This window comes from Protomyctophum bolini, assembly GCF_963924005.1.
Source record: "Protomyctophum bolini genome assembly, chromosome: 1".
NCBI classification, from domain to species: domain Eukaryota; kingdom Metazoa; phylum Chordata; class Actinopteri; order Myctophiformes; family Myctophidae; genus Protomyctophum; species Protomyctophum bolini.
In genome coordinates, this window is record NC_137862.1 from 19947121 (window position 1) to 19959288 (window position 12168).

Genomic DNA, 12168 nt, shown 5'->3' on the forward strand with positions numbered 1-12168 from the left:
GTTTCATGCTACTGTATAGGCTCTAAACTTAATCAGTTGTTGGAATAAACAGAAGATGGGGAATTTCCCTAAGCAACACAAGCCATTTTCCTGCTATGAATTAATGGCGATATCGAATTCAGATTAGCATAGGCACTAGGCAGTATACAGTGCGCGTTCCCTATTGGCCTTGGACCCATGTCTCCTCCACCCTTTCACCCGCCTTCCTCGCTATCCCGACTACTATACTGTTCTCACCTGTACGGAAGTGAACATAAAAGGCTGGGCAGGTAAGAATGTCTGAACTACGCAGTCAGTCACCGTTCTTCTCCAGCAGGTAAGACTGGGTTGTCTTCACGTGCTTTATGAGGCGGAACGGACGATACACATGTGTGTGTAGGTGTAATTGTGTAGTAGAATACTTGGACAACTGTTTGACGAAAATGCCTACTTTTTTTCCTCCTGCCAGTAACCGCGCGGACTAATGGGGTTTGTACTTGTGAGCCTGATTCTCCAGTATTGGATCAACAACGTGGAGGGTAAGAGCGAGGAGAGTTTTGAGGCATGTCTTCTCTCTCAAGTTTAAGGTCATCAAGCTTTATATGCTACTAATTTAAAAAATAAAAATACATTATTCTGTCTATAGGCAATGCTGATTCATCTGAATAGTAAACACAAGAATCAAAAGCCTTCAATGAAACCACACATGTATTTCAATGAACTGTATCATGAGAAATAAATGCCTTACTGGATACTATCTGATACTATGAGGTGTAGCCTAGTAGTCTACTGTAAATGATAAACAAGAAATGACGGAATGAACCATTGACTCATAACATTGTTAAACCAAATGAAGCATGACGATATTAACAAGAAATATTTACATATGAGCTACTCACTTCTGTACATGATGCTGGCTGACCACATAATGTGGTCTCTTTCTGCTGACTTCTGTTCCCATAGGAATAGGATCATGTTCATTAAATGGCAATGCTGTGAGCTGTGACGAGTGTCTGAAACTCAGTCCCCACTGTGCCTGGTGTACACAGGAGGTAGGTATCTGGAATGTTGCCTGAGTGACAAAGCCTTAAGTTCTCATGTGTAAATGTGTAAAAATGTTTTTGTGTAAAAAGAAAGAAAAAGAGAGAATAAATATGCTTGGCAGCGCAGCCCAGTAGCTGATAACAGAATTGTGTGTATTTTATTCTGTAAGAATTGATAGTGTTAGCATAAAAGTTACAACTTTAACTTTTTTGTATCTCTTAGAATTTCACTGACTGGTTTTCAATTAGTGAGAGATGTGACACAGTGGATACCCTACGGGAAAAGGGATGTCCCACAGAACGCCTGGAATTCCCTGGTTCCAATGCACAAATAATCCAGGATCATCCTCTCAGGAAGAAGACTGGTGGTACTAACAGCACCCAAATCTCCCCCCAGAGAATGGCCCTAAAGCTTCGGCCTGGTATTAGACCTACTTCCTAAAGCAATTTTATTTTAATGTTTTTAATTTTTTTCAAAGATTTTATTCAAAATCAGCTAGCAATGGAAAGAAACAATTTATTATTTTTTGTGCAGGTAGTGGGATATCGTTCCAGGTCAAAGTTCAACAGACAGAGGACTACCCTGTTGATATCTACTATCTGATGGACCTCTCAGCATCCATGTATGACGATCTGGAGAGTATTAAGGATTTGGGTTCTAGTCTGTCTAGGGCAATGGCCAAACTCACTAGTAAGTTCCGGCTGGGCTTTGGCTCGTTCGTGGAGAAACCAGTCCTCCCTTTCATCAAGGTCACAGAAGAGGAGCTAGCCAATCCCTGCAGGTAACTCATTAACACTGGCATGCATATTTTGGGCTTATTTTAGGTGAAATTCTTCAAAAGGCTTAATAATGTATTATAGTCTAACTGTCCCCTCCTTCCTGGAGTAGGATTATATGATATCCTTCTTTTGATACTGGTATACTAGTCTACATATTTCTGTATGTAGCTCTTGTCCTGTAATTACAGTGATAGTATAGCATTTGTATGTCAATGCATTATTGTCTCATACCCTATATGGGTGTTTCACATATATTGTAAATATGCCATTATTTAATGTATGCCCTGAAATCCTGAATACATAAATAAATCCTGCGAGAGAAAGAGAGAGAAAAAAATGGTTTAAGAAAGAGCTCCATTTCAAGCTTGTAGATCGGCTATTTACATTTTGTTTGAACAGGGCTTAAGTGCTTAACATTATGAAAATATCTTTCAATATCAATTTAAAATGCAAATTAAAGGATTTATCAATTGCTATTAAATCTGTGATTATGTTACCTTATGAACACCCATAATCCATTTTTGTCTCAGGAGTGTGGATGCACACTGCCTACCCACCTTTGGATACAAACACATCTTGTCCCTGACTAGTAACACTGATGAGTTCAATCAGATCATTGCCCAACAGAGAGTATCTGCCAATGTCGATGTGCCAGAGTGTGGCTTTGATGCCATTATGCAGGCAGCTGTTTGTGGGGTAAGAACTTTGTTTGCAGTGTGATAACACAGGTTTATCAGTAAAGGATACTATAAAATGGACAGCCATAGATATTCCGCACATGCTGTTTACCATCTCATTAGTTGAGGGTGATACATCTCCAATCCTGACTATGCTTTTTTAATAGGAAAAGATAGGATGGAGAAATGACTCGATGCGTTTGCTGGTGTTTGTCAGTGATGCAGACTCCCACTTTGGGATGGATAGTAAGATGGCAGGAATTGTGATTCCAAATGATGGACAGTGCCATTTGGACAGCAATAATGAATACTCAAAGTCCACTGTGTTGGTAAGTTTATAGTGATATTATATTGTATTTATTCTTTGAAATTATATTTTTATGTCCTTTTTATACTGTAGTTGTGTATTTGTTGTGATTAATTGCACCTTATGTTGAAAGTTTGTAACACATTTAGAAAATGTGAAAGGATCACTATCCTCGTTTTATTTTAATTTCTTTATTTTTAGGAATATCCAACTCTCGGACAGCTGATAGATAAATTGGTGGAGAATAACATCTTACTAATCTTTGCAGTGACACAATCCCAGCGGCAAAACTATGAGGTGAGATCTCTTCCCTGTAGCCTACATGAACTTGTTGATTTGTCTTTGTCTTTTCCAGAGAAGCCATACTGTGTAACTGATTCAAATGAAAAGCTGCAAAACCTGTGTTCTGTTTATATGCACACAGTATCACTGAGGTTAACATTTGATTCATTGAGCTGCATTCTCATTCGACCTGTTTGAACACGTCCTCTTTTCTTCGTTTTCCATAGGGCCATTTACCCTATGAGGTTGAATCAGGTCTGCCTGCATTTCGTGCTTACTCTATCACTGTGCTTTTGCTGTTGTGTGTTTCCTCACAGAATTATGCAGATCTTATTCCTGGCGCCACAGTGGGAGTTCTGGCAAACGACTCGAGGAACGTCTTGGAGCTGATTGTCACAGCATATAAAGTAATTAAACACTCTTGATGACATGGAGGAGTGGAAAGGTTATGCAACATCTTGTGAGACATAGAAGAAAGGTGACAGTAATAGAATAGTATGAATGTATATATTTTTTATTCGATCTTTCATTTCCCAAACCGGAACAGTCTCACTGAAATGGATTGGCATGGGGTTTTATTTTATTTTTGAATGGTGCAACCACTCATGACAGCTATGTGTGTGGCTGTGTCCCTGGGTCTGTCCCTGTGTCCCTATGTCCCTGGCTGTGTCCGAGCACGAAAATAGCGTTTGTTCACCACCAAGTGTCACTGTTGCACAGCCTAACACACAGACACAGACACACACAGGGGCTTGTACAGTACAGTACAGTACAGTACAGTACAGTACAGTACAGTACAGTACAGTACAGTACAGTACACTACACTACACTACACTACACTACACTACAGTACAGTACCACTCACTTGACGGGTCTGAATTAAAAAGTTCAGTTCAATCTGGTTATATTATTTACATTATAGGTGAAAATGTCACCTTCTACAATAACGTGTCATCGTGCCATCCATGCAAGCTTGTATCGCTCATGCAAGCTTGCATGGATGGCACATGGATGGCAAACTATTTTTAAATAGGGCATAGGGCATAAGTTAGGGAAAACATGTAGAGTGCATAAGAAAATGTTCAAGGTAAAAACGTGGAACTTAATTAATCTATCTCCATTACATCACGATATGTGACTCTGCCTCACATCTCCCCCATTGTTTCATACTCTCGTCATTGTTCCTCTTTCGTACTCTTCCTTTCTTCTCGTCTCTCCTTTTCTTCCCGTCCCTGCCCTTTGCATCAGCATGTTTCACAGCAGGTCTATGCTTGTCCCAGGTGTTTGATCACCTCCCCCTCCATCCTGGGATATGTCTGTCTGTCTGTCTCACTCTCTCTCTCTCTCTCTCTCTCTCTCTCTCTCTCTCTCTCTCTCTCTCTCTCTCTCTCTCTCTCTCTCTCTCTCTCCTATCTGTCCTGTCCCTGCATTCCCCCTCCGCTCGTCTAAATCCACCTGGCGGCAGTGACTAGTGGCGGGCCTGCCGTCCTCTAATCGCCCAATGAGCCCACATCCTCTGCACCCACCTCTAGACTCCGTCAGGTTAACTGCACTTAGAAGTAATCCCTAAAGTAACACCCAGAGCTCATTTTGGAGCTTCTCCAACAAAAAAGACAGAAGGCTATAGAGACAGATAGAAACAGCACCGTTGATGGGTGTTTTGGACTACTTTTGTAAATGTTTTGTTTAGTACTTCTTTAAATGTTTGGTGAAAGAAGAATATCTTGGGCACCATATATTTACAACCTATTCAGTGGGAAGAATACATGTTTTCAGGTAATTTCATGTACTTTCACACTCCAGCATCCAACCTGGGCATTCCAGGTTGTAGCAGAGTAGCCCTGCCAAAAGCCATCAGTGCTAGATTTTTGATATCCCAGGAGACGCGGGGTTCGACTCCAGAGGGTTACATATACTTTGAGTATTTCCTTCATTTCTGCTTCTCTAAGCATTGTCCTCGGCCATAAGCACACAGACAACCATCAGCTAACATCAGTTAGAGTCAATTAGTCAGACAGACAGTCCTTCCTCCAGCTGGCCTGTGGTCAGCTATCACTCTTCCCTCTCGTGCTTTGTAGTTTGTACACCTGGGGAACCTGGGGCAATAGGACATGCTGACTCACCTACGTATGCAGAAGTGGCTACCGTTTCTTTGATCTCAATGTGTTACAGCATGTTGTGTTAAATTAGTAACATTCACACCTAAATACCCCTTGCATTCTCTCACAGATTATTTTGTCACTGTTTTCCAGGAACTACGTTCAGAGATAGAGTTGGAGGTTGTTGGAGACACAGAGGAGCTCCAGATGAACTTCACAGCCATCTGCCAGGATGGGACAGTCCTCCCTGGTCTCAAACGCTGCTCCAACATCAAAGCAGGAGATACGGTCAGTTTGTGTTTCACATTGTTGTGGAATCTACACACCCTTTAAATCAAATAAATCTGATTGAAATTGTAATGATTATGGCATTTCTATTATTTCGGTAAACATGTTTAACCAAGAAAAAATAAATCAAAATAGAATCAACAAGTCATCTTCTCATCTCCTTCAGGTGGCTTTCAATGTGTCCGTGGAGCTAACGGGCTGTCTGCCGGGTCCGCGGCGATTCTTCCTGAAACCAGTGGGCTTCCAGGACAGTCTGGAGCTGGAGCTAGAGTCCCTGTGCTCCTGTGACTGCCAAGGGTCCCCTGAAACCAACAGCAGCCACTGCAGCCTGGGCCAAGGGGCTCTGGAGTGTGGTGTGTGCGTGTGTGAGCCTGGTTACATGGGCCCACAGTGTGAGTGCAGCGAGGGAAGTGCGTTGACCAGCAACTGCCACTCTGACAGTCAGGCCGAGCTATGCAGCGGCCAGGGAGAGTGTTACTGCGGACAGTGTTTGTGCCACACATCCAGCTTTGGACGCGTCTATGGACCCTACTGCGAGTGTAACGACTACTCCTGCGTTCGATTCCGTGGGAAGCTCTGTGGAGGTGTGTGCTTGGACCTCAATATCACTGTAGGCAATTATACGTGTTACCATTTGTAGTGCTAAAACCAGAAGTGAATCAGGTTTTTGATATGTAAAAAATATGATATCTGGTTAACATAAGCCTAAAATAATTTAATCTATGATCTATTTAGTTAGTTTTGTTAATACCATGCATTTTGCAGTTATGTGTTAATTGCTTGTGGTTAAAACATCTTTAAAAATGTGTTCATTTCGTGGAAACGATCATGTTGAGTAAAACGTGTTATGTAATATATAAGCTTTTGTTTGCTTTAGAGCTTATTTGAATAATTTATCCAAAATCCAATGTGAACATTCCATTGGACATATCCGATAGGAGCCCATGGTGAAGACTGTAGCACTTATTTATTTGAGGCTAAATTTGTTCATTCTTTAAAGAAATATATTTTTGATTTAAATCACCACTCTTACCGCGGTATGTACATGTGTGTTCCATTTGAACTCCTTTGGACATAAAGGTTTTCATTGTGTGCCTTATATGTGTGTTTAGGCCATGGAGAGTGCGACTGCGGGGAGTGCAGATGTCATCAGGGTTGGAAAGGGGAGTACTGCAACTGCAGCAGTAGTACTCAGGCATGTCTGTCGGAGGACGGAGCCGTCTGCAGTGGCCGAGGGAAATGTGAGTGCGGCCGCTGTGCGTGCTCTGTGCCCGGGGCGTCTGGGGACAGGTGCGAGAGGTGTCCAACATGCGGAGATACCTGTAACTCTGCCAGGTAAGAATACACTTCTATCATCACATCTTGGATGATGTACCCTACTCTTGTCATTCTTGTGGGGATTTTTTAACTAAAGGTATACTATCTTGCGTTGTTACGCTACATGATCTCTGCTACTTTCTGAGTGCAGTAGTTTAACATTCCGGTCCAATTGTACACATTTACCTGCTTGTTTCAGGTGACATCAAAAGCCAACTAATGTCCCCCCAACACAAAGCTGAAAGATTTCTTTTTCTTTCATTGTAAGGGAGCTGTCAGGGCTGGAGTATTTGATACCACTGTTACAGGGGTAGAGTAGAGGGGCGATAGGGTCCCAATGAATCCTTGGGAACACTCTTATAAGTTGCAAAGACTCTGATTCCACTGTGTTCACCTTATCAGCGATTAAACATTCCCACCTCAAACATTCCCCCCACAAGAGACTGAGAACATACAGCGCTGAAATCATCATTGCATTTTCTCTTCTTGTTTATCCCTTGTCAGAACATGTGTGGAGTGTCACCTCCAAACAGAGGAGACGGTTGAGGACTGTGTCCAGAAGTGCACAATCTCTAAAATTGTCATCAACTCCTCATCAGGTATGTGTTTTCCTAGTTAATCCATTCTGTCCAACTCCAGGCATCAGCAATCACTGCTGTTGCCTTGCGCGGGATATGCAACACGCTGGAACTTATGAAGAGCAAAGAATGCTATTTTCAGTTCAGTTTTATTTTCAGTGTTAACAGTGGAAGAATTTAGCGCAAGGCACTGATAATGCAGTGGAGTATTCATTGAAAAACACTTCAATAATACACTCAGTTCAATTAGCTAGAGTTATTATTAGAGTTCAATTAAACCTCTGGAGTTGTCCTTATACAACTCTCCGTCTCCGCAAATGCTGTCCTCGGGATGATTGTATCATTTGTTTTCTCAGCATGCTCATTTGCGAGAGCTCCTAACAGTGGGGTACGTTAAGTTTCCCCATGGGTCAGAGATTTGGAGGAATGCCGACTCGCAATCGCATCGACTCGGGTGTCCCCCTCGACCCCTCACCCTCTCCAGCGGAACACTGTCCGTGTCCATTGAACCAACGCTAGACAATAGGGAACATATTATTTACCTTGTCGTACAGACAGTTCCATTGTGGTGTAAGTCAATAGCCAGAACCTCTGGTTTCTTTCATAGAGGAGATTTATTTTGAACCTGGTTACACTAATGCAAGCTGAGAGGTGTATCTGATTAACACAGAGGATTTGCAGGCTTCAGATGTGAAACACAATGGTCTCGGACGGATGCATAGGCGACCACATGCATGTGCACGCATGCACACTACATACATATATAACTCATATACGTACGTGTAGTATGTGCATATACGTAGGTGCCAATGTGTGCAGTGTGCACTCACAAACAGGTGTACATACTCATACACACACACACACACACACACACACACACACACACACACACACACACACACACACACACACACACACACACACACACACACACACGCGCACACACACACACACACACACACACACACACACACACACACACACACACACACACACACACACACAAGCGCGCACTGCAGCCCTTGATATGGAAATCACATTGTTGGCAAAACAATGGCAAGCATATTCTCTTACATTCTCCACACAATGCAGAGAGGGAATGTGATATATAATGGAATTCACACCTTCATCCATCTTTATGGGTATGAATGTCGGTCTTCATTTCCTTTCAGAATATGACAAGAGCCAGTCTATGCAATGCACCTTGAAGAGTGAGAATGAATGCCTCATCTCATTCAGTGTTGTGGCCAGTGATTTGGGGAGCAGTGCCCATAATCTTCAGGTCTATGGTAAGATAAATGTACTCAACCTAGAAAATAAACGATATATAAACCTTACCACTGAGGGAGCTGGGCGGAGGGGTTGCATGCTGGACACAGAAGCTCCATTTATGTAAAAATATTCCATTATGTCTACAGTATATTGAGGTCGAGCACCCTCTTCCCTCCCAGGCATACAGCTCCATATGTTAATAAAAGCTTTCACCTTCCACTTTCACAAATAATAAATATTTACAGTTGTTTTTTCTCGATTGCTATAAAGCATTTTTCAATACCTTTAACTCTTTTCCTAAACTCTTAACACACCAACATACATACAGCACACAATTGGCTGAAAATCACAAATTTTAAAGCCTCTCTTTTGTTGGGTTTAGTAAATGAATACATTTTGTATCCATTTTTGCATTCAATACCAAAAGTTCTGGAATGTACAGTTTATGAAAAAAGAAGACAGTAAGTGAGCAGTAATGACTTTAAGGTATTTGTAACAGGAAATTATTGCAATATTTCTGATGGTCATCATTGTGTGAAAAAATAAATCTGACCTGTGTGCCTGACCAGTGGTGCTGTACTGTACTTGTAGGCCTACCCTGTGTGTGTGTGTGTGTGTGTGTGTGTGTGTGTGTGTGTGTGTGTGTGTGTGTGTGTGTGTGTGTGCGTGCGTGCGCACCCTGAATGATGTCCTTTATATGCGATCTTTATGTATGCATTTGGATTTTCATTTGTCATCAGCCCTTTATGTCTGCATCTGCCTTGCTTCAATTGTAAAAAGCTGTATTTGAAATGTGTTTTGCCTGTGTCAGATTGCCCCGAAACCCCTAACATCCCCATGATCATCCTGGGCGTGTCCCTCTCCATCCTTTGCATTGGTCTGATCCTGTTGGGTGTCTGGAAACTGCTGGTATCAGTTCACGACCGCAAAGAGGTGGCCAAATTTGAGGCAGAGAGGGCAAAAGCAAAATGGCAGTCGGTAAGACTTTTCTATTTCTTGACCCATGGGCATGTCTTTCCTGTTGCGATAAAATAAGGTTAGCGTTAGCCAATGGAATACAACCACCCTAACCACTACTATCTGTACAAGTAGAAAGCTAGACCTACTGCACATGTAAACAGAGCCTAGTATGCTATTTAAAACAAAAATACATCGCATGGATGCACCTGGGATGTATCCTCAGTGATGTATCCTACAGTCATCGTACAAGTCCCGACTTACCTCATTTAAATATTTAAATAGTCTTGAGAAACAATTCTTCTATTTGTCCCAAAGTGACTGCAAAAGATTGCTGCTATTTGTTAAAAAAAAAAGCTTGTCCAAGGTAGTGGGCAGGGACTTTACCACTGCACCACCTGAGTGCCAGTCTTAATACATTATAATTGCCCCTATAACTAAATGCAATTTTCAAAACATGGCCCGGACAGCTGGCGTAGTGGTCCGGGCACCTAGCCTGACAGCACATTGCAGGTTCGAGTACCGATCCTGACTGCCTTTGCTGCGTGTCACTCCCCCATCTCTCTCTCCTCATCTCTCTCTCCTCATCTCTCTCTCCTCCTCATTAAAATATTGATTTGATGCCCATATTAACCTTAAGTTGTTTTTTATTTGCACATGCATTCCATAAATTCCATGGGGTTAGACCACACATGGACAAATTACATCATTGCGACAGGCATTGTACCGCTTGAGTAAAATATTAGCTATTTTTTTAATACATACAATTTAGGCTACAGTGTTTTTATTTTTTATTTTTTTTTATAGAGGGCAATTACAATGTATTAAGGCATATAAGGCCTATTAGCCTTTTAATAGTATAGTGTGAGTGCTAGGTAAAAATAAATTGTGCTGCAGTATAGGCTAATTTAACTGTGACTGTTTTCTCTCTTTACAGGGAACTAACCCTCTGTTCAGAAGCTCCACATCAACATTCAAAAATGTAACTTATAAGAACACGGGGAGAGAAAAGGTTATTACAATGGATCACTTCTGATGTCATTTTATGGATGCATTTCAAATGAGTTACATCTGAGTGCACTGGAGGTGTGTGTGTGTGTGTGTGTGTGTGTGTGTGTGTGTGTGTGTGTGTGTGTGTGTGTGTGTGTGTGTGTGTGTGTGTGTGTGTGTGTGTGTGTGTGTGCGTACGCATGCGTGTGGCGTGCATGTGTGTTTTGTATAGCATGTGAACAGTCATGCTATATATATTTTGGATGTGTTGTTGATGCTAGAAGACAGAAAACTATATGAATGTCCAGAAATTAATTATGGGCAAACACTGCTGGTGTTTTTGCTGCTGTAGGCTAAATGTTTGCCTAACTGTATGGTGCACATGCTCTGTTGAACACTGTATTTTCCTACTGAATGATCCAGCGATTTCTATGTTTAAGTTTAATGTATGCTAATAGGCAGGGGTGGGCAGTATTTCTGATACATGTGAAATACGTATTTGAACTATAAACATTTTTTTTTTGTATTTGATGGTGTAGGAGGAAATCTCCATGAAACTTTTATAGTGCTATGTTTTTGTATTTTCAAAATACTGAAACAATTTTCAACTAGAAAGAATTTATGGAATGTGTAATGTAACCTATAATCGATACAATAATGCTACCTAACCTTATCAACTGAAGGGCTAACATGGGGCAACTGTGATGTGCTTCATGACCTTCAATCGAGATCTAGAATATTTGATCTTCTATGTCCAGGCGAAGGTCATAGCCGACTTTATGTCCAATTCTTTAATGCTGTGGTCCTCACATCTGTCCTTGTAACACCAGCTGCTACAGTAGTACTGTACATGTTTAACCCATTTAGGCCTGACGTCGAAATTTATATAATGTCTTCTAAATCCTGACAGTTTTCTGTCAGGATTTGCGCCACATTTTCACGATTAAAAAAATAATAGCAGACCTACAAGCTTGTAGCGTGCCACTCGGTGGCGTGCTATGAGCTGTAGATCTGCTATTTTTCAATAGCTAAATTAAAACATAATGTTTAAAACACCAAAAGGGGTTCCCGCCCAAAATGGGTTCTATTCCACCACCATGACCTGATCTAGTTTTGTCAGGTGCTAATGTAAGAATATAATTACCTAGAATTGAGCTTTGTGTAGGCTACCATATTCCCAAAGAAATGTATTTCTCTGTATTTGCAAAATATGTAGGATACATGTATTTTGATACACTTTTGGCTGCAGTATTTTGTAGTTTATTTTGATACATTTGGGGTATAGGCCTACGCTATTTTGTATTTTGTATCAAAATACATTTTTATATAGCCTACTTTTGCCCATCTCTGCTTATATGCTGCAGAAGGTGAACTCTATACAGTGAGTGTGATCTACTACTGAACGTCTGACTGTAGGCTATAGGCTATAGGATTAGGATTTATGTTTTGTTTGTTTTAATGAAAATTGAGGCTGAGCCTTGAACATTAATTATTAAAAAGGATTATTTAGTTGTGTGACACAAATAAAATAATTTTGTACTTTTGTGAAATGCTTCCATCTAGCCTTATGTGCCAATATTTATTATGTGTTCATTTCAC

At 41.1% G+C, this 12168-nt stretch overlaps 1 protein-coding gene across 2 annotated transcripts in view; it reads left to right on the forward strand.

Annotated features, from left to right (window-relative positions):
* itgb6 (integrin, beta 6) overlaps positions 1–12119 on the forward strand; it is a 14179-nt gene extending 2060 nt beyond the window's left edge. The window contains exons 1-16 of one of the 2 annotated variants that reach the window (XM_080761065.1): positions 237–316; positions 449–518; positions 943–1031; positions 1246–1444; positions 1558–1804; positions 2333–2498; positions 2647–2808; positions 2988–3083; positions 3386–3475; positions 5321–5455; positions 5622–6039; positions 6568–6790; positions 7277–7371; positions 8523–8639; positions 9434–9600; positions 10517–12119. In XM_080761065.1, the coding sequence (XP_080617191.1) occupies positions 464–518; positions 943–1031; positions 1246–1444; positions 1558–1804; positions 2333–2498; positions 2647–2808; positions 2988–3083; positions 3386–3475; positions 5321–5455; positions 5622–6039; positions 6568–6790; positions 7277–7371; positions 8523–8639; positions 9434–9600; positions 10517–10615 (2358 nt within the window). In that variant the 5' untranslated portion in view covers positions 237–316; positions 449–463 and the 3' untranslated portion in view covers positions 10616–12119. Of the gene's footprint in view, positions 1–236; positions 317–448; positions 519–942; positions 1032–1245; positions 1445–1557; positions 1805–2332; positions 2499–2646; positions 2809–2987; positions 3084–3385; positions 3476–5320; positions 5456–5621; positions 6040–6567; positions 6791–7276; positions 7372–8522; positions 8640–9433; positions 9601–10516 lie in introns of those variants that run through there. The other variant, XM_080761066.1, reaches the window with a different exon arrangement.
* Positions 12120–12168: the final 49 nt, after the last annotated feature.